The sequence below is a fragment of the Salmo salar genome, chromosome 01, assembly GCF_965601325.2.
Source record: "Salmo salar chromosome 01, fSalSal1, whole genome shotgun sequence".
In the NCBI taxonomy this organism is placed as follows: domain Eukaryota; kingdom Metazoa; phylum Chordata; class Actinopteri; order Salmoniformes; family Salmonidae; genus Salmo; species Salmo salar.
This window is the reverse complement of record NC_138291.1, coordinates 146,835,180-146,858,450: the sequence shown is the minus strand read 5'-3', so window position 1 is coordinate 146,858,450 and position 23,271 is coordinate 146,835,180. Positions and strand designations below refer to the sequence as shown.

Sequence of the window (23,271 nt, the reverse complement as noted above, 5' to 3'; positions counted from 1 at the left end):
AAAATGTACACAACATGGTCCAAGAGGGTTACATTAACAAGGATGTCGAAGGAGCTTCAGCCTCATTAATTCATCTCCATCTCTGCTCGTCTGTCACCCCACTGAGTTGGTCCCTTGGATTCACATGTAGGGGAGGTGTTTTGACCATATATAGTCATTTAGAAAATATACACAGCACTATCTAATAATTACTTAACTTACTACTATTTAAATAAAACATGTGCACTGATACGCAAACGGATATAGCTGGTGAAGCATAATGATACAAAGGCCAGGCACACTGGCCAAATGGCAAGTAACAGAGGCTGAAGAGAAAATCCCAATAAAAAGGCAGGAAAAAAAATCTATGATTATTACTACTGTACAGCAACACTGGGGCATCCATCCAAAATCAAACACTATATGGTTTTCCATGATATTGTATCTTACCTACTACTTCCTGTTCTACTATTTCCTGTTCTTGTCTGATGAAGGGACCTCCTGTCATCAAGCACAGGCCACAACACAACCCTTATGTATTATCAGTCAGAATTCACCACCACCCCCAAAATGTCTCTATCCTTCCTATGCGTAACTAATCTGCTACCTAGTACTCCTCTATGTCTATAACAAAGCAAGGTTGGCGATCAGCAAATGGGATGGCAGTCATTGAACAAGAGGAAAGGCAGACTGAGGAAGATTGGGGTGATAGAAATAATTCAAAACTGAGATATGTACAGGTGTAATGCTGGAGGCTGTGCTGTGAGAAGCTGTGGTGTCTGCGGTGCAAAGGCAGAGAAGCCATAGACCTCTGGTCAGATCGGCTTATACAGCAGGGTGGTGACATACTTCTTCTTGTAGCGATGAGTCGCACTAAGCACCATCACACCATCCTGAGAGGAGAGAGAAATATACTCCATTAGCACATACTTGACATTTCCCTTCACCTCTCCAAAAGCAACTCTCCTGGGAGTCCTTCTGTTACCTCTTGCAGACGTTGAATCAATCTACTAAGGCTCCATGGCTTTGATTTAATCTTTCTGATCTCCCTGTGGTCTTACCTTGATGGACAAGGCGTAGAGGTGATTGAGCATGACATGATTGGGTTCTGGGAGCAATGCAGGGTCACACTGAAGAGGAAAAGAGAATACATCTTACTCCAGTGCATGCACATTACTGTCAATTACATGAATAGCTCTCATGTCTTCATCATTGATATTCCCATGAGGGTTTGGATTCAGTTGTTAGAGTCTTCTACTCACAGAGATTCCTGTGTCCTTGTTAAGGATGACCTGTAGCAAGTGAGGTGGGAGAATGGGCGGAGACTTGAACTTTTCTTCCTGCTTGGGTATGTAAGGGTCCTGATGGTACGGTCCGGGAGGGGAGCTGGACAGGTCTAACTCACAAACAGATGGGAGGAGGGGCAAGTTAATAAATACAATGGGAGAGCGAACACCAAGATTTGTCTAGTTCATATTTTGCTATTGCAAGTTGAAATCTAACTTTATAACACCATGGAGACATTTTCCAATACAGTAGCATAACTTGAATGGATGAACACATTATGGATACTGACCTTGACACTGACCTGACATATCAGAGCATTTCTGTGAGTCCACCATAAGTGCATCAAACACCTCAAAGTCAGTCTTCTTCACTTGGATGACATTGTTGACTGTGCCTAGCTGGTTGGTTACAACAGGCTGGCGGGCCACAAAACCAGCAATCAAACAGAGAACTCATAAACATTAAATCTGTTACAGTCATTCACTCCCATATGCCTGTGTAAATAGCTAAGTAGACAGTTGTTCCTATAAAGCCATTACAACACGTAAAACAGAGGTCGTTCTGGTCCCAAAAACACGCTGCTCACCTCAGCTGGATCATGGGTCCACGTCCCGTCCACATAGAACTTATACTGATGCTCCCCTTCAGGCAGATCCACAATTGCCACAAAGTTGTTCTGACTGAAATAGAGAACAAACTAACATTAAGCGTTATGAATTCGGGGGCAGAAATGATTAAATATTAAAGCATTAGACCTCTCACTAAAGGACTTCATTCATACAAAAGCTATACTTAAATCCAAACTGGTTCTCTAGCAGATAGGTAAGAATGGCTCACCCAGTGTTCAAGAATTGCCTTTTTCCTTGATTCAGATTACAACCTCTCACTTATTTGAAAATGAAATAATTTCCAAAATATCACTATTTTTAGAACAAGCCATAGAAAGTTGGTTGCAATTTCAGTTTAATCCACCAGAAAAGACAGAACAAATGTTATAACAAATATTATAGTTAAACTCAAATATACTAATTGATTTTTAAAAAAAATATGGAAATGTCTGCTCTGTCCAAAATTACAACCAACTTATTGCAGCATTACCGCAAAAATGGAGGAGGAAAGTGAAAGGGGGAGAAAGTAAGTAACTTGTCTGTTGGCCCTAAATTAAAGACCATAATTGGTTAAAGAAAACTGTGATAAATAAAATGTATACCAGTTTGATTTAAGGACCAAAGAATTGACAGCTGTGTTGTATAGATTGCAAAATAGTTGGGAAGAGATTTCCAATGTACCAATTCCATGGCACATGGTTCATGAACTGATACACAAAAGGATGCCGGATTCAAAACCTAAGAGTTATTCATTTTAAATGATTTTACATTTTACATTTTAGTCATTTAGCAGACGCTCTTATCCAGAGCGACTTACAGTAGTGAATGCATACATTTCATACAATTTCATACATTTCATTAAAAAAAAATGTCTGTGCTGTTTACAAAACTCTTGCAACATATATAATGTTATATATATGAGGGATACAACCATCCGAGCTCTGCAGATTTTGCCACGAATAGACAGAATCATCAGATCATATGTTTGGTACTGTCCATATGTAGCTTGTTTTTGGTCACAGGTATGGCTGAAGAATTCAAATGAAATTGTATTTGACACATGCGCCGATTACAACAGGTGTAGACCTTCCCGTGAAATGCTTACTTACAAGCCCTTAACCAAAAATGCAGTTAAGAAAAAAAGTGTTAAAGTATTTACTAAAATAAACTGAAGTAAATGTATAAAATAAATAAGAAAAATAATTAAGGACCAACAATAAAATAACAGTAGCGAGGCTACATACAGGGGGTACCGGTACCGAGTCAATGTGCGGGGGCACCGGTTAGTCGAGGTAACTAAGGTAATATGTACATGTAGGTAGAGGTAAAGTGAATATGCATGGATAATAAACAGAGAGTAGCAGCAGCATAAAAATGGGGGTGTGGGTGGGGAGGGGGGGAGGACAAGGTAAATAGTCCAGATAGCCATTTCATTAGCTGTTCAGGAGTCATATGGCTTGGGGGTAGAAGCTGTTAAGAAGACTTTTGGACCAAGACTTGGCGCTCCGGTACCGCTTGCCGTGCGGTAGCAGAGAGAACAGTCTATGACTAGGATGGCTGGAGTCTTTGGCAATTTTTTGGGCCTTCCTCTGAAACCAATTCTTAAAAAGTAGCCACCCTTTGCCTTGATGACAGCTTTGCACACTCTTGGCATTCTCTCAACCAGCTTCATGAGGTAGTCACCTGAAATGCATTTCAATTAACATGTGTGCCTTGTTAAAGTTAATTTGTGAAATATTTTTCCTTCTTAATGTGTTTGAGCCAATCAGTTGTGTTGTGACAAGTTAGGGGTGGTATACAAAAACTGCAAGACAAACAAAGAAGATGGGCTTTTGAAAAAGTAACTATTTTTCATAAAATTGTACAGTTATCTTAGCTAGCTGAATTGTTTACCAGTTGCTAAGCAGTTGCTAAGGACTCTCCTGGAAGAAGCTAGCTAGTTAACAAAGAATAACAAAGAATATCTAGTTAACAGAAGAAAAGAAAGACAAAATAAGGACAGAATAAAAAGGACATCAAAGTGAAACAGTCCTCTAAAGACACAAGAGACAATAGTACAAGAAACAACGCTTCTATTGCATTTATATTCTATTTCAATAGCTTCTTCAAGGTTTCCAAGATGGCGTAGCAGTCAGACGTCCTTTGTCCTCGTCTTGTCCCGTGTGTATGTATTTTATGTATTTTTCTTCGCATATCTTTTTGTATATTTTTTCTAGAAACTCAACTTCAAAACACTCTCCTGCAACCCACCTCACCAAATGTGGTGCTGATCTGTTTTTTTTATTTATCCTTTTTTTTCTTTCTTTTTTTTCTTTCAAAAGTATTATTCACCTCGTAAAGCTATCGCCAGTTTTGTACAACGCGACTCAGACCAGAGCATACCGGACCTATTTTCTCTCCATATCCCCGAATTTCTACTGCAGCTCTGGACATTTACACCTGGATCTTGCAGCTAACTAGCTGCTATTCGAGTGACTATTGGCTAACATCGATTCCGGAGCAAACACCAATTATCCCGGAGCTAGCCAGCTGAAGAGTTCCATCAGCCACTCCTGGGCTACAATCACCTATCCGGACCCGTTTTACTGCCGATGCGGAGCCCCACTGGGCCTTCACGACTGGAATTCCGACGTTACCTGCCCGAGGGAGTTATTCAACTGGCCCCTCCACCGCAACAGTAACCTGAACGCCCATCTGCTAACTGCGGCCCGCTAATCGTTAGCTGTCTTGAGCATATCGGCTGCTATCTGAACAGGTCTATCAAACAATCTTCTTGGGCCACTATAACTGTAACTATTTTGTCAATTGGATTGGTCCCCTCTACCACACGGAAGCCACTAATCTACCGACGGAAACGCACGGAGTGGCTAAAAACAGACCTCCATCTTCTGCTAGCTTGCTACCCATGGCTCGGCTAGCTGTCTGAATCGCCGTGACCCCAACCAACCTCACTACTCACTGGACCCTTATGATCACTCGGCTAAGCATGCCTCTCCTTAATGTCAATATGCCTTGTCCATTGCTGTTCTGGTTAGTGTTTATTGGCTTATTTCACTGTAGAGCCTCTAGCCCTGCTCATTATACCTTATCCAACCCTTCAGTTCCACCACCCACACATGCAATGACATCACCTGGTTTCAATGATGTTTCTAGAGACAATATCTCTTTCATCATCACTCAATGCCTAGGTTTACCTCCACTGTATTCACATCCTACCATACCTCTTGTCTGTACACTATACCTTGAATCTATTTTTATCGCCCCCAGAAACCTGCTCCTTTTACTCTCTGTTCCGGACGTCCTAGACGTCCAATTCTCATGGCTTTTAGCCGTACCCTTATCCTACTCCTCCTCTGTTCCTCTGGCGATGTAGAGGTGAATCCAGGCCCTGCATTGCCTAGCTCCACTCCTATTCCCCAGGCGCTCTCTTTTGATGACTTCTGTAATCGTAAAAGCCTTGGTTTCATGCATGTTAACCTGTTAGGGCTAGGGGGCAGTATTGACACGGCTGGATAAAAAACATACCCGATTTAATCTGGTTACCACTCCTACCCAGTAACTAGAATATGCATATACTTATTACATATGGATAGAAAACACCCTAAATTTTCTAAAACTGTTTGAATGGTGTCTGTGAGTATAACAGAACTCAAATGGCAGGTCAAAACCTGAGAGATTCCTTTACAGGAAGTGGCCTGTCTGACCATTTCTTGAACTTCTTTTCCATCTCTATCATTTACTAAGGATCTCTGCTCTAACGTGACACTTCCCACGTCGTCCATAGGCGCTCAGAGCCCGGGAAAAAACAGAATGTCGTCATTCCAGCCCCAGGCTGAAACACATTATCGCCTTTCTCAAGTGGCCGATCAAGGGACACTGGGCTTATGCTCGTGACCCGACCGCCCCCGCCTTTGGGATTTTTTTCCTCTGTTTGCCGAAAAGGAGATTCCCTGTCGGAATATTATCGCTTTTCTACGAGAAAAATGTCGTAAAAATTGATTTTAAACAGCGGTTGACATGCTTCGAAGTACGGTAATGGAATATTTAGAATTTTATTGTCACGAATTGCGCCATGCGCGCGACACTTCTTTACTATTTCGGATAGTGTCTGGAACGCACGAACAAAACACCGCTATTCGGATATAACGATGGATTATTTTGGACCAAACCAACATTTGTTATTGAAGTAGCAGTCCTGGGTGTGCATTCTGACGAAGACAACAAAAGGTAATGAAACTTTTATAATAGTAAATATGATTATGGTGAGTGCTAAACTTGCCGGGTGTCTAAATAGCGAGCCCGTGATGCCTGGGCTATGTACTTAGAATATTGCAAAATGTGCTTTCACCAAAAAGCTATTTTAAAATCGGACATATCGAGTGCATAGAGGAGGTCTGTATCTATAATTCTTAAAATAATTGTTATGCTTTTTGTGAACGTTTATCGTGAGTAATTTAGTAAAATGTTAGCGAATTCCCCGGAAGTTTGCGGGGGCGTATGCTAGTTCTGAACGTCACATGCTAATGTAAAAAAGCTGGTTTTTGATATAAATATGAACTTGATTGAACAAAACATGCATGTATTGTATAACATAATGTCCTAGGGTTGTCATCTGATGAAGATCATCAAAGGTGAGTGCTGCATTTAGCTGTCTTCTGGGTTTTGGTGACATTATATGCTGGCTTGAAAAATGGGTGTCTGATTATTTCTGGCTTGGTACTCTGCTGACATAATCTAATGTTTTGCTTTCGTTGTAAAGCCTTTTTGAAATCGGACAGTGTGGTTAGATTAACGAGAGTCTTGTCTTTAAATGGCTGTAAGGGAGCCCGATAGAGGTTAACATTAGAAGCCTCCTCCCTAAGTTTGTTTTATTCACTGCTTTAGCACACTCTGCCAACCCAGATGTCTTAGCCGTGTCTGAATCCTGGCTTAGGAAGACCACCAATAACTCTGAAATCTCCATCCCTAACTACAACATTTTCAGACAAGATAGAACGGCCAAAGGGGGCGATGTTGCAATCAACTGCAGAGATAGCCTGCAGAGTTCTGTCCTACTATCCAGGTCTGCACCCAAACAATTTGAACTTCGACTTTTAAAAATCCACCACTCTAAAAACAAGTCTCTGACCGTTGCAGCCTGCTATAGACCACCCTCTGCCCCCAGCTGTGCTCTGGATACCATATGTGAACTGATTGCCCCCCATCTATCTTCAGAGCTCGTGCTGCTAGGTGACCTAAACTGTGACATACTTTACACCCCGGGCCATCCTACAATCTAAGCTTGATGCACTCAATCTCACACAAATTATCAATGAACCTACCAGGTACAACTCCAATGCCGTAAACACGGGCACCCTCATAGATATCATCCTAACCAACTTGCCCTCTAAATACACCTCTGCTGTTCTCAACCAAGATCTCAGCGATCACTGCCTCATTGCCTGCATCCGTAATGGGTCAGTGGTCAAACGACCTCCACTCATCACTATCAAACGCTCCCAGAAACACTTCAGCGAGCAGGCCTTTCTAATCGACCTAGCCCGGGTACCCTGGAAGGATATCGACCTCATCGATATCCTTCCAGGATGCCTGGTTATTTTTTTTAAATGCCTTCCTCACCATCTTAAATAAGCATGCCCCATTCAAGAAATTTAGAACCAGGAACAGATATAGCCCTTGGTTCTCTCCAGACCTGACTGCCCTTAACCAACACAAAAACATCCTGTGGCGTTCTGCATTAGCATCGAACAGCCCCCGTGAAATGCAGCTTTTTAGGGAAGTTAGAAACCAATATACACAGGCAGTTAGAAAAGCCAAGGCTAGCTTTTTCAAGCAGAAATTTGCTTCCTGCAGCACAAACTCAAAAGAATTCTGGGACATTGTAAAGTCCATGCAGAATAAGAGCACCTCCTCCCAGCTGCCCACTGCATTGAGGATAGGAAACTCTGTCACCACCGATAAATCCACTATAATTGAGTATTTCAATAAGCATTTTATTACGGCTGGCCATGCTTTCCACCTGGCCACCCCATCCCGGTCAACAGCACTGCACCCCCCACAGCAACTCGCCCAAGCCTTCCCCATTTCTCCTTCTCCCAAATCCAGTCAGCTGATGTTCTGAAAGAGCTGCAAAATCTGGACCCCCACAAATCAGCCGGGCTAGACAATCTGGACCCTTTCTTTCTAAAATTATCTGCCGAAATTGTTGCAACCCCTATTACTAGCCTGTTCAACCTCTCTTTCGTGTCATCTGAGATTCCCAAAGATTGGAAAGCAGCTGCGGTCATCCCCCTCTTCAAAGGGGGGAACACTCTTGACCCAAACTGCTACAGACCTATATCTATCCTACCCTGCCTTTCTAAGGTCTTCGAAAGCCAAGTTAACAAACAGATCACCGACCATTTCGAATCCCACCGTACCTTCTCCGCTATGTAATCTGGTTTCAGAGCTGGTCATGAGTGCACCTCAGCCACGCTCAAGGTCTTAAACGATATCTTAACCGCCATTGATAAGAAACAGTACTGTGCAGCCGTATTCATTGACCTGGCCAAGGCTTTCGACTCTGTCAATCACCACATCCTCATCGGCAGACTCAACAGCCTTGGTTTCTCAAATGATTGCCTCGACTGGTTCACCAACTATTTCTCCGACAGAGTTCGGTGTGTCAAATCTGTGGGCCTGTTGTCCGGGCCTCTGGCAGTCTCTATGGGGGTGCCACAGGGTTCAATTCTTGGGCCGACTCTCTTCTCTGTATATATCAATGATGTCGCTCTTGCTGCTGGTGAGTCTCTGATCCACCTCTACGCAGACGACACCATTCTGTATACTTCTGGGCCTTCTTTGGACACTGTGTTAACAACCCTCCAGACGAGCTTCAATGCCATACAACTCTCCTTCCGTGGCCTCCAACTGCTCTTAAATACAAGTAGAACTAAATGCATGCTCTTCAACCGATCGCTGCCTGCACCTGCCCGCCTGTTCAGCATCACTACTCTGGACGGTTCTGAATATGTGGACAACTACAAATACCTAGGTGTCTGGTTAGACTGTAAACTCTCCTTCCAGACTCACATAAAACATCTCCAATCCAAAATTAAATCTAGAATTGGCTTCCTATTTCGCAACAAAGCATCCTTCACTCATGCTGCCAAACATACCCTTGTAAAACTGACCATCTTACGGATCCACGACTTCAGCGATGTCATTTACAAAATAGCCTCCAACACCCTACTCAACAAATTGGATGCAGTCTATCACAGTGCCATCCGTTTTGTCACCAAAGCCCCATACACTACCCACCACTGCGACCTGTACGCTCTCGTTGGCTGGCCCTCGCTTCATACTCGTCGCCAAACCCACTGGCTCCAGGTCATCTACAAGACCCTGCTAGGTAAAGTCCCGCCTTATCTCTGCTCGCTGGTCCCCATAGCTGGACCCACCCGTAGCACACGTTCCAGCAGGTATATCTCACTTGTCACCCACAAAGCCAATTCCTCATTTGGCCGCCTCTCCTTCCAGTTCTCTGCTGCCAATGACTGGAACGAACTACAAAAATCTCTGAAACTGGAAACACTTATCTCCCTCACTAGCTTTAAGCACCAGCTGTCAGAGCATCTCACAGATCACTGCACGTGTACATAGCCCATCTATAAATAGCCCAAACAACTACCTCTTCCCCTACTGTATTTATTTATTTATTTTGCTCCTTTGCACCCCAGTATTTCTACTTTGCACACTCATCACCTGTCAAATCTACCATTCCAGTGTTTTAATTGCTATATTGTATTTACTTCGCCACCATGGCCTATTTATTGCCTTTACCTCCCTTATCTCACCTCATTTGCTCACATTGTATATAGACTTATTTTTCTACTGTATTATTGACTGTATGTTTGTTTTACTCCATGTGTAACTCTGTGTTGTTATATGTGTCGAACTGCTTTGCTTTATCTTGGCCAGGTCGCAGTTGTAAATGAGAACTTGTTCTCAACTTGCCTACCTGGTTAAATAAAGGTGAAATAAAAAATAAAACAATTAAAATACAGAAGATAGCCCTATTTGGTAAAATACCAAGTCCATATTATGGAAAGAACAGCTCAAATAAGCAAAGAGAAACGACAGTCCATCATTACTTTAAGACATGATAGTCAGTCAATCTGGAAAATTCAAAGAACTTTTAAAGTTTCTGCAAGTTCAGTCGCAAAAACCATCAAGCGCTATGATGAAACTGGCTCTCATGAGGACTGCCACAGGAAAGGAAGACACAGAGTTACCTCTGCTGCAGAGGTAATAAATGCATCACAGAGTTCAAGTAACAGACACATCTCAACATCAACTGTTCAGAGGAGACATCGTGAATCAGGCCTTCATGGTCTAATTGCTGCTAAGAAACCACTACTAAAGGACACCAATAAGAAGAGACTTTCTTGGGCCAAGAAACACGAGCAATGGACATTAGACCAGTGGAAATCTGTCCTTTGGTCTGATGAGTCCAAATTTGAGATTTCTGGTTCCAACCGCTGTCTTTGTGAGACGCAGAGTAGGTGAATGGATGATCTCTGCATGTGTGGTTCCCACCGTGAAGCATGGAGGAGGTGTGATGGTGTGGGGGTGCTTTTCTGGTGACACTGTCAGTGATTTATTTAGAATTCAAGGCACACTTAACCAGCATGGCTACCACAGAATTCTACAGCGATACACCATCCCATCTGGTAGTGGGACTATCATTTGTTTTTCAACAGGACAATATTCCAACACACCTCCAGGCTGTGTAAGGGATATTTGACCAAGAAGGACAGTGATGGAGTGCTGCATACAATGAACTGGCCTCCACAATCACCCGACCACAATCGATCTGTAATTTTAAAGCTGGTCTACCCCCTTAAATAAAAAAATAAAAAACAGTAAGGGCATACATACAGTATACACTGAGTGTATAAAACATTAGGAACACCTTCCTAATATTGAGTTGCACCCCCTTTTACAAGGTGCCGAAAGTGTTCCACAGGGATATTGGCCCATGTTGACTCCAATGCATCCCACAGTTCTGTCAAGTTGGCTGGATGTCCTTTGGGTGGTGGACCATTCTTGATAAACACAGGAAACTGTTGAGCGTGAAAAACCCAGCAGTATTTCAGTTCTTGACAGACTAAAACCAGTGCGCCTTGCACTTACTAACATACCGCGTTCAAAGACACTTAAATCTTTTGTCTTGCCCATTCACCCTCTGAATGGCACACATACACAATCCATGTCTCAATTGTCTCAAGCCTTAAAAATCCTTCTATAACCGGTCTTAATCTACACTGATTGAAGTGTATTTGACAGGTGACATCAATAAGGGATCATAGTTTTCACCTGGTCAGTCGATGTCATGGAAAGAGCAGGTGTTCCTAATGTTTTGTACATTAAGTGTATACTCACTCACAACACTGTGTGAATTGCACCAAAGGCAGGTCAACAATAATGTTATAAGTATGATGCCCTTCTCATAGCTGCTAACCCACCTCCTGGTTAGGGGGATCTTGTTGGCCCAGTTGTTGAAGGATCCGGACAGAAAGACCTCCTTTCCGCTTCCAGTCCAGCGGAACACAGTGGGGCGGTCCAGTGTGGGCCCTTTATCAGCCTCCAGGTCCTGCCGCCATGCAAGGTACTCCTCTTTCTCTAGTGGAGCCTAGGAGACGAGGGAAGAGGGAGAGATGAGTCTCTGTGTGTGTGAGAAATGGGAAGAGGGAGAGATGAGTCTCTCTGTGTGTGTTTTGACCAATGGGTAATATACTATGTTAATACTGTAGATAATCCTCTAAGAAAACCAATGGTCCAAACCTAATGTCTCCATCATAATCCATTCAAAAGTTATTGAAGTTTTTACCCTTGAAGTACAGACAGAATTAGTTTGTCATCCTACAGGGTGACTAAATGGAGGACAGAGAAAAAAAGTGGTAATAAATCTGGAAAAAATGGCATCAAGTCAGCTAGGCGGGATTCTGTGCAAGAATTAAGGCTACTGTCTACCTGACAATCCACAGGACATAAAACAATGGAGGTAAGATGGATAGGACACATGACATGTAGTATTTTATTTAAGATTCCCGTTCTTTTTCAAATATTTCTCACCAAAACAGGCGTATCTCTGTGAAATGTCAACAGAGCACTGAGCTTATACCCAGCTTTTTATTTTCAAAGCCTTTTACATTTCATTCAGCTCATGTCATGCTAAATTAGCTTTTTAAGACCCACTGAAATAACTTTGAAGACGACGACCACAAAATGTAAAATCCTCAACAAGAAGAAAGCGAGAAATCTGCACCACTATCAACAGAGCTCGGTGCTTATTATGGGATGTATTAGGTTACGAAATCTGTCTTTTTGGATAGAATGTTAATGATATGATAGAGAACGACCACACTTGAACGATTCAGAACATGAATAATCATATTTGTCTTGGTAAAATGTATTTTAGAAACATAAGGAAGATACATTTTATCACCAAAGTACGTTTTCTCTGGGGCAGAGTGGTTGGACACCCTACATAATTACAGAGGTTTACTCCTGTAAAACTGACCTTGATGTCCTCTCCATGGAACATATCAGCATCCTCTGGACTGTCTATGAGGATTTTAGGCCTGTCGCCCTCCTTGGTGCGGCTGTCCCGTCTGTGTCCCGTACCCATACCGGTGTTAGTGTTCCCCATGGTCCCCTCTGTGTCAATAAGCCAAAATCACTGTGGACAAAGGTTGGAAAATTGCTTAAACTAATGGGACAACAGTAAAAAAAAAACTAAAATCAATAAGGGACATCAGGAACAGAGAATGTGGGCACATCTAAATACTATGTGTAGGGTAAATGCATTTGAATTCAACCACTTTTTCACAGCATCCCCTTTAATTTAAATGGAAGAAGTGGTCAGAAAGATTGTTTTTGGACATGAATGCCAAAACATTCAGGAGATAAAGGTGCTCAAAGCGGACCCATTTTGCATACCCAACAACAACATGAGACATCCATGTCTTCAGCACTGGAAAAGATAAACGGTTGAGTTTTTATATAATTAAAACTCTCACAGTGTTGACAAACTATTCTGTTACTTCTTTGAAAATATATATATAATCTAAAATGAGTAAACTACAATTTTTTTCATATTCGCATATGTTGAAGCTTAGACCTTATTTCACATCATCGGAGGTTTTGGTGTGCCCACAATCGGTTAAGACACAACATGATCTTGAATGAGTGTCATTTAAATCATAGGCCCATTCTCTGAATTACATTTCTATCACTTTAGACCACTGCAATTTAGCTCGTACACATTGAAATGTTAATTGAATTTAAATTGTAACTTGTAATTACTACCACAAAGACGGCTGCCAGTTCACCCACCGGCGAATGTCAACTTAAATGGTCATGTCTATTCTATGATCTATATTTCTATGATTTCAATGTCAGAGTGACCATCGGGTTCTTGGTCACCTCCATGACCAAAGCCTTTCTCCCCCGATTGCTGTTTGGCCAAGCAGCCAGCTCTAGGAAGAGTACTGGTGGTTCCAAACTTCTTCCATTTAATAATGATGGAGGCCAATGTTCTTGGGGACCTTCAATGCTGCAAACATTTTTTGGTACCCTTCCCCAAATATGTGACTCGGCACAATCCTGTCTCGGAGCTCTATGGACAATTCCTTCGACCTCACGGCTTGGTTTTTGCTCTGACATGCACTAAAGTTGCAAACGTTTCTAAAAACCTGTTTTTGCTTTGCCATTATGGGCTATTGTGTGTAGATTGATGAGTATTTTTTAATTTTCTCTATCCATTTCAGAATAAGGCTGTAATGTAACAAAAGGTGGAAAAAGCCAAGGGGTCTGAATACTTTCCGAATGCACTGTGTATATACATATATATAGTACCAGTCAAAAGTTCAGACACACCTACTCATTCAAGGGAATTTCTTTAATTTTACTATTTTCTACATTGCAGAATAATAGTGAAGACATCAAAACTATGAAAATAACACATATGGAATCATGTAGTAGCCAAATAAGTGTAAAAAAAAATCAAAATAGATTTTAGATTCTTCAAAGTAGCCACCCTTTGCACACTCTTGGCATTCTCGCAAACCTTTTCACCTGGAATGCTTTTCCAACAGTCTTGAAGGAGTTCCCACATATGCTGAGAACTGTTGGCTGATTTTCCTTCACTCTGCAGTCCAACTCATCCCAAACCATCTCAATTGGGTTGAGGTCAGGGGATTGTGAGGCCAGGTCATCTGATGCAGCACTCCATCACTCTCCTTCTTGGTCAAATAGCCCTTACACAGCCTGGAGGTGTGTTGGGTCATTGTCCTGTTGAAAAACAAATTATAGTCCCACTAAGCGCAAACCAGACGGATGGCGTATCGCTGCAGAATGCTGTGGTAGCCATGCTGGTTAAGTGTGCCTTGAATTCTAAATAAATCACTGACAGTGTCACCAGCAAAGGACACCCTGACAATCACACCTCCTCCTCCATGCTTCAAGGTAAAAACTACCCATGAGAAGATCATCCGTTCACCTGTTGAAACCAAAAATCTCAAATTTGGACTCATCAGACTAAAGGACAGATTTATACAGGTCTAATGTCCATTGCTCCTGTTTCTTGGCCCAAGCAAGTCTCTTCTTCTTATTGGTGTCCTTAAGTAGTGGTTTCTTTGCAGCAACCTTCATGTCTTAAAGTAATGATGTAGTTTCTCTTTGCTTATTTGAGCTGTTCTTGCCATAATAAATATATTTTATTTAACTAGGCAAGTCAGTTAAGAACAAATTCTTATTTACAATGACGGCCTACACCAGCCAAACCCAGACGATGCTGGGCCAATTGTGTGCCGCCCTATGGGACTCCCAATAACGGACGGTTATGATACAGCCTGGATTTGAACCAGGGTGTCTGTAGTGCCTTAGACCGCTGCACCACTCAGGAGCCCAATATAGACTTGGTCTTTTACCAAATAGGGCTATCTTCTGTATGCCACCCCTACCTTGTCACAACACAACTGATTTGCTTAAACACTTTAAGAAGGAAAGAAATTCCACAAATTAAGTTTTACCAAGGCACACCTGTTCATTGAAATACATTCAGGTGACTACCTCATGAAGCTGGTTGAGAGAATGCCAAGAGTGGGCAAAGCTGTCATCAAGGCAAAGGGTGGCTACTTCGAAGAATCTCAAATATAAAATACATTATATAAACACTTATTTTTTGGTTACCACATGATTCCATATGTGTTATTTCATAGTTTTGATGTCTTCACTATTATTCTACAATGTAGAAAATAGTAAAAATAAAGAAAACCCTGGAATGAGTAGGTGTGTCCAAACTTTTGACTGGTACTATGTGTGTGTGTACATATATATAACACACACACACACACACACACACACACACACACACACACACACACACACACAAATAAATAGTTTGACAACCCCGTTTGTAAGCTTTTAAATTATATACATCTCAAATGTGATTTTTGCAGTGATTAAGACATGGTATGGTAGGGAATGCAAAATAGGTCAACTGAGCAGCTTTGTCTCTTGAATGTTTTGGCATTCAGGTCCCAAAAAAATCCCTTTCTGAGCATTTCTAAAATTGGAAAGGTTTCGTTCAAATAAAAAGGGGTGCTATCAAAAAGTGATTAAATTCAAATGGATTTACTCCATAATGTTAGCTAGCTACAGTGCCTTAAAAAAATATTCACACCCCTTGACTTTTTCCACATTTTGTAGTGTTACAAAGTTTTCACTGGACAGTCACTTTAAGCTGCAATATCTAACTTTTTAGTTACCCTACCAAATTTACATATAAAATGTGAGTTATAGGACTCTCATTCTCCTTGAAAGACAGTCTAAGAAGTGGTAGATCTGTCCTATGTGGAATATATCTATGCTTCACGTTGAAAATATATTTCACAGTGGTTTAGACGGTACAATGATTCTCTACGCTTGTTTTGTCACATACACCGAAATCAAACTATTAGAAATTTAGCAACCAGGAAATGGCAGAGCGATTTCTGCCCAAAAATGATGGATATAATGACAAGATACTTCTCTCCCCACCTAACAGCCTCATCCCATGAATATGCATAGCCTTGTCAGGACAACTCCGATATAAATAGCAAATAAGCCATTTGTTTTTTGTTGTTGATCAAATTCAACAATCTCATTGATCTCTATACAAAAACTCCTTGCTTGGTGGGCGAAAAAAACACCAACTGCTTGAGGGAGACAGATTTTCCATCAAGTGGAGGCTCTCTTTGCCGCTTCCTGTTTGTTTCTGCATAGTGCACCTTTAAAACAGGCTGACATCAATGGATCAACTACCAATTCCGGGAAACGCAGTAAACAATACGGGAATTACGCTTTTTATAACCCTTACTTGCAGGTGAATGGATAAATTGCTTTGGGATAATTTAAACACTATATTCTATTTTAAACAACGAAAATACATCCGCAACAGGGCCCGGATACGCTACATAATTGCAATTTGTTTTTTGGAAGGAAAACGATTTAACTCAGATTGTAATTAATTATAGGTCATATTTCATACTAGACATCTGGAAACACCGGACAGTTTAGTATCCCTGGTTAGGGTGTTGTGTTAACTTAGCTAGCTAAAAACATTAGCTAACGTTCGCTTTACGTTACCAAGCAATGTCTAGTAGCTATGTCAAATAATTTGTGTGTGCTTCCCTGGGGTCAAACTTTTCCACATGGTCGGATATTAAATGTTTTACCGGGAACAGATAATAGATGCGTGTTGTGTAGGCAATCGGGCAAGCTCTTTTCGAGCTGCTGCAACCGATGGATCATTGGATGCTATAGTTACTAACTAGCTAGCTAAAGTAAACAGCTAGCTCCCTCTGTGGCTATATCTGATTTAACGTTGACAAGAACCACAAACTGAGAAGGAAATATGAATATTGAAAACCATACCTTAGAATTGATGTCAGTTTACACCACTAAATTGCTCGTCTTTTATTTTACAATTTTCCCACGTTCTGTTGTTGACACCACAACCTTCCTCATCATTCCAGAGTGCCCCGCCTCCTTTCTTCCTTAACTGTCAGTGCATGCAGTTTCACTTTCTTACCACCAGGTGGAAGTGTCGACCTTTGATGGGCTATCAAGGCTCAGTCCAGCAGGGAAAATTTGATTTCTAGGACATAAAAGTTATAGACCATCCCAGCTAAACACTCATTATTTAAGCATTATTTAGACATTATTTCAAACATTTTCCTTGTGTATATCTATAGTCACATAACAATGTATAATCCCTGTGCTGAAAGTCAAACCAGTAGTCCTTGTGTTTTTCATGCAAGTCTTTCAAGTCAACTTTACAATCATGATGGCGGGCAGTCAAACAAACAAGAATGGTCACTTGCTTATAAACTTCTGATATGGTTTTTCCAACACCCTACAGTTCTTAGCAGCTTGTGAAATAGCCCTGAGTGGCTGGCTCTGGCTGCACTGTCTGGTGGCTCCCTATCTTTAGTCTGTCTGGGTGTGAGGAGAGCTACAGAGGAGACTGCAGATGATTCTGTCCCTGTTTCATCCTCACCTTCTGCATGTCCTTAATGCCAGTACCAATTACTCCTTTACCAGCCTCCCTCCATAATACACAAACAGAAGGCTAGTGAGGGGAGGATGGCTCATAATGATGCCTGAAATAGAGAGAATGGAATGGTATCAAACTCATGGAAACCATGTTTGATGCGTTTAATACCACTCCATATTATTCCGTTCCAGTCGTTACTATGAGCCCATCATCCCCAATTAAGGTGCCATCAGCCACCTGTGATACACACGCTCATCCACTCATAAACAGACACACTCATTATACATAGTTGCAAAAATCTCTGAAGCTGGAGTCTTATACCTCCCTCTCTAACTTTAAGCATCAGCTGTCTGAGCAGCTTACCAATCACTGTACCTGTGCATAGCCAATCTGTAAATAGCACACCCGACTACCTCATCCCCATATTATTACTTACCCTCTTGCTCTTTTGCACCCCAGTATCTCTACTTGCACATCATCATCTGCACATCTATCGCTCCAGTATTAATGCTAAATTGTATTTATTTTCACCACCAGGGCCTATTTATTACCTACCCCCTTACTCTTCTACATTTGCACACACTGTACATAGGTTTTTCTATTTTTCTTTTCTTTTGTGTTATTGACTGTACCTTTGTTTATGTGTAACTCTGTGTTGTTGTTTTTGTCCCACTGCTTTGCTTTATCTTGGCCAGGTCGCAGTTGTAAATGAGAACTTGTTCTCAACTGGCCTCAAACACACTTATCAAGACATAGACACGTACTCTCTCTCTCTCTCTCTCTCGCGCTCATGCATAGGTCAGGTACACATATACATAAGGCATCCTCACAAACATACGGATACCCTCCAGTTTTGCTTGCTACCGCACAGGGAGCCTGTGCCCTTTGCTGTGGCTCATAATGAGGTCTCGGATCAAAGTGCTGTTCAAAGGGATGCTGGGTTGTGAGGCTCACAGACAGTAGGAGGCTAATTGTTACCAAGCTATCTAAAAACATAATCATTATATTATAGTAACATGGCCCCATGTTTAAAATCCAATCTACCTTCACCCGAATGCCTTTTATTCAAATATTGAGCTTTACTTTCTAGCTGGGAGCAGGATGGTGCTGATAGTCCAGTATCCCTGTGGTGCCCTGTCTGTCAATCACACGGCACAGCATGCCCCTAGAGGCCAGGCCAGTCAGCAGTCCTTCCTTTGAGCTCAGTGGGACATTTGTTACCCTTTACATTGATTTACACTGACCTTCATTCAGTCACACAAGAGACTCCGTATAGACACACTCTAGCTTGAATGGGCCTTGACCCTGCTGTCACTGAGTGGATCATTGCTGTGGTAAAGAATAGCAGTGCTGTGAGCTATGTTTGAGACAAAGGCTAAATCAAATTCAACTTCAAATTAAATTGTATTTGTTACACTTTGTAAAAAACAGTTGAAATGCTTACTTACCAGCCTTTCCCAACAATGCCAAGATATTGTTTTTAGAAATAATAGAAAAATAATAACATGAGGATTGCATAATGGGTAACGATAACGTGGCTATATACACAGGGTACCAGTACCAAGTTGATGTGCAGAGGTATGAGGTAAATAAGGTAGATACAGTTGAAGTTGGAAGTTTACATACACCTTCACTAAATACATTTAAACTCCGTTTTTCACATTTCCTGACATTTAATCCTAGTAAAAATTCCCTGTCTTTTAGGTGAGTTAGGATCACCACTTTATTTTAAGAATGTGAAATGTCAGAATAATAGTAGAGAGAATTATTTATTTCAGCTTTTATTTCTTTCATCACATTCCCAGTGGCTCAGAAGTTTACATACATTCAATTAGTATTTGGTAGCATTGCCTTTAAATTGTTTGACCCAGGTTAAACATTTCAGGTAGCCTTCCACAAGCTTCCCAGAATAAGTTGGGTGAATTTTGGCCCATTCCTCCTGACAGAGCTGGTGTAACTGAGTCAGGTTTGTAGGCCTCCTTGCTCGCACACGCTTTTTCAGTTCTGCCCGCAAATTTTCTATAGGATTGAGGTCAGGGCTTGTGATGGCCACTCCAATACCTTGACTTTGTTGTCCTTAAGCCATTTTGCCACAACTTTGGAAGTATGCTTGGGGTCATTGTCCATTTGGAAGACCCATTTGCGACCAAGCTTTAACTTCCTGACTGATGTCTTGAGATGTTGCTTCAATATATCCACATAATTTTCCTACACATGATGCCATCTATTTTCTGAAGTGCACCAGTCCCTCCTGCAGCAAAGCACCGCCACAACATGATGCTGCCACCCCTGTGCTTCACGGTTGGGATGGTGTTCTTTGGCTTGCAAGCCTCCCCCTTTTTCCTCCAAACATAACAATGGTCATTATGGCCAAACAGTTCGATTTTTGTTTCATCAGACCAGAGGACATTTCTCCAAAAAGTATGATCTTTGTCCCCATGTGCAGTTGCAAACCGTAGTTTGGCTTTTTTTATTGCAGTTTTGGAGCAGTGGCTTCTTCCTTGCTGAGCTACCTTTCAGGTTTTGTCGATATAGGACTCGTTTTACTGTTGATATAGATACTTTTGTACCTGTTTCCACCAGCATCTTCACAAGGTCCTTTGCTGTTGTTCTGGGATTGATTTGCACTTTTCGCACCAAAGTACGTTCATCTCTAGGTCGACAGAACGCGTCTCCTTCCTGAGCAGTATGACGGCTGCATGGTCCCATGGTGTTTATACTTGCATACTATTGTTTGTACAGATGAACGTGGTACCTTCAGGCGTTTGGAAATTGCTCCCAAGGATGAACCAGACTTGTTGAAGTCTACAAATTTTTTTCTGAGGGTGTGTTGTGGGTGTGCTGATTTCTTTTGATTTTCCCATGATGTCAAGCAAAGAGGCACTGAGTTTGAAGGTAGGCCTTGAAATACATCCGCAGGTACACCTCCAATTGACTCAAATGATGTCAATTAGCCTAACAGAAGCTTCTAAAGCCATGACATCATTTTCTGGAATTTTCCATGCTGTTTAAAGGCACAGTCAACTTAGTGTATGTAAACTTCTGACCCACTGGAATTGTGATACAGTGAGTTATAAGTGAAATAATCTGTCTCTAAACAATTGTTGGAAAAATTACTTGTGTTATGCACAAAGTAGATGTCCTAACCGACTTGCCAAAACTATAGTTTGTTAACAATAAATTTTTGGAGTGGTTGAAAAACGAGTTTTAATGACTCCAACCTAAGTGTATGTAAACTTCGGACTACAACTGTATGTACATATAGGTAGGGATAAAGTGACTAACCAACAGGATAGATAAACAATAACAGCAGCGTGATGAGTAAAACGTTTGTGCAAAATAGTTACAGGGGCTAACTACACTGCTCAAAAAAATAAAGGGAACACTTAAACAACACATCCTAGATCTGAATGAAAGAAATAATCTTATTAAATACTTTTTTCTTTACATAGTTGAATGTGCTGACAACAAAATCACACAAAAATAATCAATGTAAATCCAATTTATCAACCCATGGAGGTCTGGATTTGGAGTCACACTCAAAATTAAAGTGGAAAATCACACTACAGGTTGATCCAACTTTGATGTAATATCCTTAAAACAAGTCAAAATGAGGCTCAGTAGTGTGTGTGGCCTCCACGTGCATCAATGCCTTCCTCTTGCAGGAACTGCTGACACACTCCAGCCACATGAGGTCTAGCATTGTCTTGCATTAGGAGGAACCCAGGGCCAACCGCACCAGCATATGGTCTCACAAGAGGTCTGAGGATCTCATCTCGGTACCTAATGGCAGTCAGGCTACCTCTGGCGAGCACATGGAGGACTGTGCGGCCCCCCAAAGAAATGCCACCCCACACCATGACTGACCCACCGCCAAACTGGTCATGCTGGAGGATGTTGCAGGCAGCAGAACGTTCTCCACGGCATCTCCAGACTCTGTCCGTCTGTCACGTGCTCAGTGTGAACCTGCTTTCATCTGTGAAGAGCACAGGGCGCCAGTGGCAAATTTGCCAATCTTGGTGTTCTCTGGCAAATGCCAAACGTCCTGCACGGTGTTGGGCTGTAAGCACAACCCCCACCTGTGGACGTCGGGCCCTCATACCACCCTCATGGAGTCTGTTTCTGACCGTTTGAGCAGACACATGCACATTTGTGGCCTGCTGGAGGTCATTTTGCAGGGCTCTGGCAGTGCTCCTCCTGCTCCTCCTTGCACGAAGGCGGAGGTAGCAGTCCTGCTGCTGGGTTGTTGCCCTCCTACGGCCTCCTCCACATCTCCTGATGTACTGGCCTGTCTCCTGGTAGCGCCTCCATGCTCTGGACACTACGCTGACAGACACAGCAAACCTTCTTGCCACAGCTCGCATTGATGTGCCATCATGGATGAGCTGCACTACCTGAGCCACTTGTGTGGGTTGTAGACTCCGTCTCATGCTACCACTAAAGTGAAAGCACCACCAGCATTCAAAAGTGACCAAAACATCAGCCAGGAAGCATAGGAACTGAGAAGTGGTCTGTGGTCTCCACCTGCACAACCACTCCTTTATTGGGGGTGTCTTGCTAATTGCCTATAATTTCCACCTGTTGTCTATTCCATTTGCACAACAGCATGTGAAATGTATTGTCAATCAGTGTTGCTTCCTAAGTGGACAGTTTGATTTCACAGAAGTGTGATTGACTTGGAGTTACATTGTGTTGTTTAAGTGTTCCCTTTATTTTTTTGAGCAGTATATTTAGCAGTCTTATGGCTTGGGGGTAGAAGCTGTTCAGGGTCCTGTTGGTTCCAGACTTGGTGCATCGGTACCGCTTGCCGTGTGGTAGCAGAGAGAACAGTATGATTTGGGTGGCTGGAGTCTGACAATTATTATGGCCTTGCTCTGACACCGCTTGGTATAGAGTTCCTGTCCTGGATGGCAGCGAGCTCGGCCCCAGTGATGCAAGTTGCCATACCAAGAGGTAATGTAGCCAGTCAAGATGCTCTCAATGGTGCAGCTTTACAACTTTTTGAGGATCTGAGGGCCCGTGCTTAATCTTTTCAGCCTCCTGAGGGGGAAGAGGCATTGTCATGCCCTCTTCACGACTGTTGGTCTGTATGGAGCATGATAATTCCTTAGTGATATGGACACAGATGAACTTGAATCTCTCAACCTGCTCCACTACAGCCCTGTCGATGTTGATGGGTCTCTGACCTTCTCCCTGTAGGTCTCATTGTCGTCAGTGGTCAGGCCTACTACCGTTGTGTTGTCGCCAAACTTAATGGTGTTGTTGGAATCATGCGCGGCCACACAGTCGTTGGTGAACAGGGGGTACAAGAGGGGACTAAGCATGCACCCCTGAGGGGCCCCAGTGTTGAGGGTCAGCGTGGTGGTTATGTTGTTGCCTACCCTTACCACTTGGGGGCGGTCCGCCAAGAAGTCCAGGATCCAGTTGCAGAGGGAGCCATTTAATCCAAGGGTCCTTAATTTAGTGATGAGCTTGGAGGGCACTATAGTGAGCTGTAGTCAATGAACAACATTCTCACATATATTAGTTGAGTTTCTTCAGAGCTGCCAATAAACAGAATATCATCACTTAATCTGTTATGAAAGCGTTATAAAACGCTCATCTAAGAAAATATCCCCAAGCTTAAAACTCCATTTAGAGATGGATCCAATCTTTTATTTTTCAGAAGAACAGTCTTGACAAACTCCTGAGGATAGTGTTCAGTGGTGTTGGTGGCAGTAGCCACTCACAGTAACCATTGTACTCCTACCACCGCAAGGTAGGGCTTCTTAGAAAACCACCCAGCCAGGGAGAATGTGGATCACTCTGTGCCTT

At 42.2% G+C, this 23,271-nt stretch overlaps 1 protein-coding gene across 2 annotated transcripts; it reads right to left on the bottom strand.

The window, feature by feature from the left end:
* Positions 1–343: 343 nt before the first annotated feature.
* Positions 344–16,967, bottom strand: prkab1a (protein kinase, AMP-activated, beta 1 non-catalytic subunit, a). 2 transcript variants are annotated; one of them, XM_014132031.3, is made up of 8 exons: positions 16,836–16,967; positions 12,439–12,597; positions 11,381–11,547; positions 1,853–1,946; positions 1,556–1,682; positions 1,242–1,375; positions 1,041–1,109; positions 344–872 (listed from the first exon to the last, which is right to left on the bottom strand). In XM_014132031.3, exons 2-8 carry the CDS (start codon positions 12,565–12,567, stop codon positions 795–797), a joined length of 798 nt encoding a protein of 265 aa, XP_013987506.1. In that variant the 5' UTR covers positions 12,568–12,597; positions 16,836–16,967; the 3' UTR covers positions 344–794. The 2 variants fall into 2 exon arrangements, with proteins under 2 accessions (XP_013987506.1, XP_013987516.1); XM_014132041.3 differs by having other exon boundaries at positions 1,568–1,682.
* Positions 16,968–23,271: the final 6,304 nt, after the last annotated feature.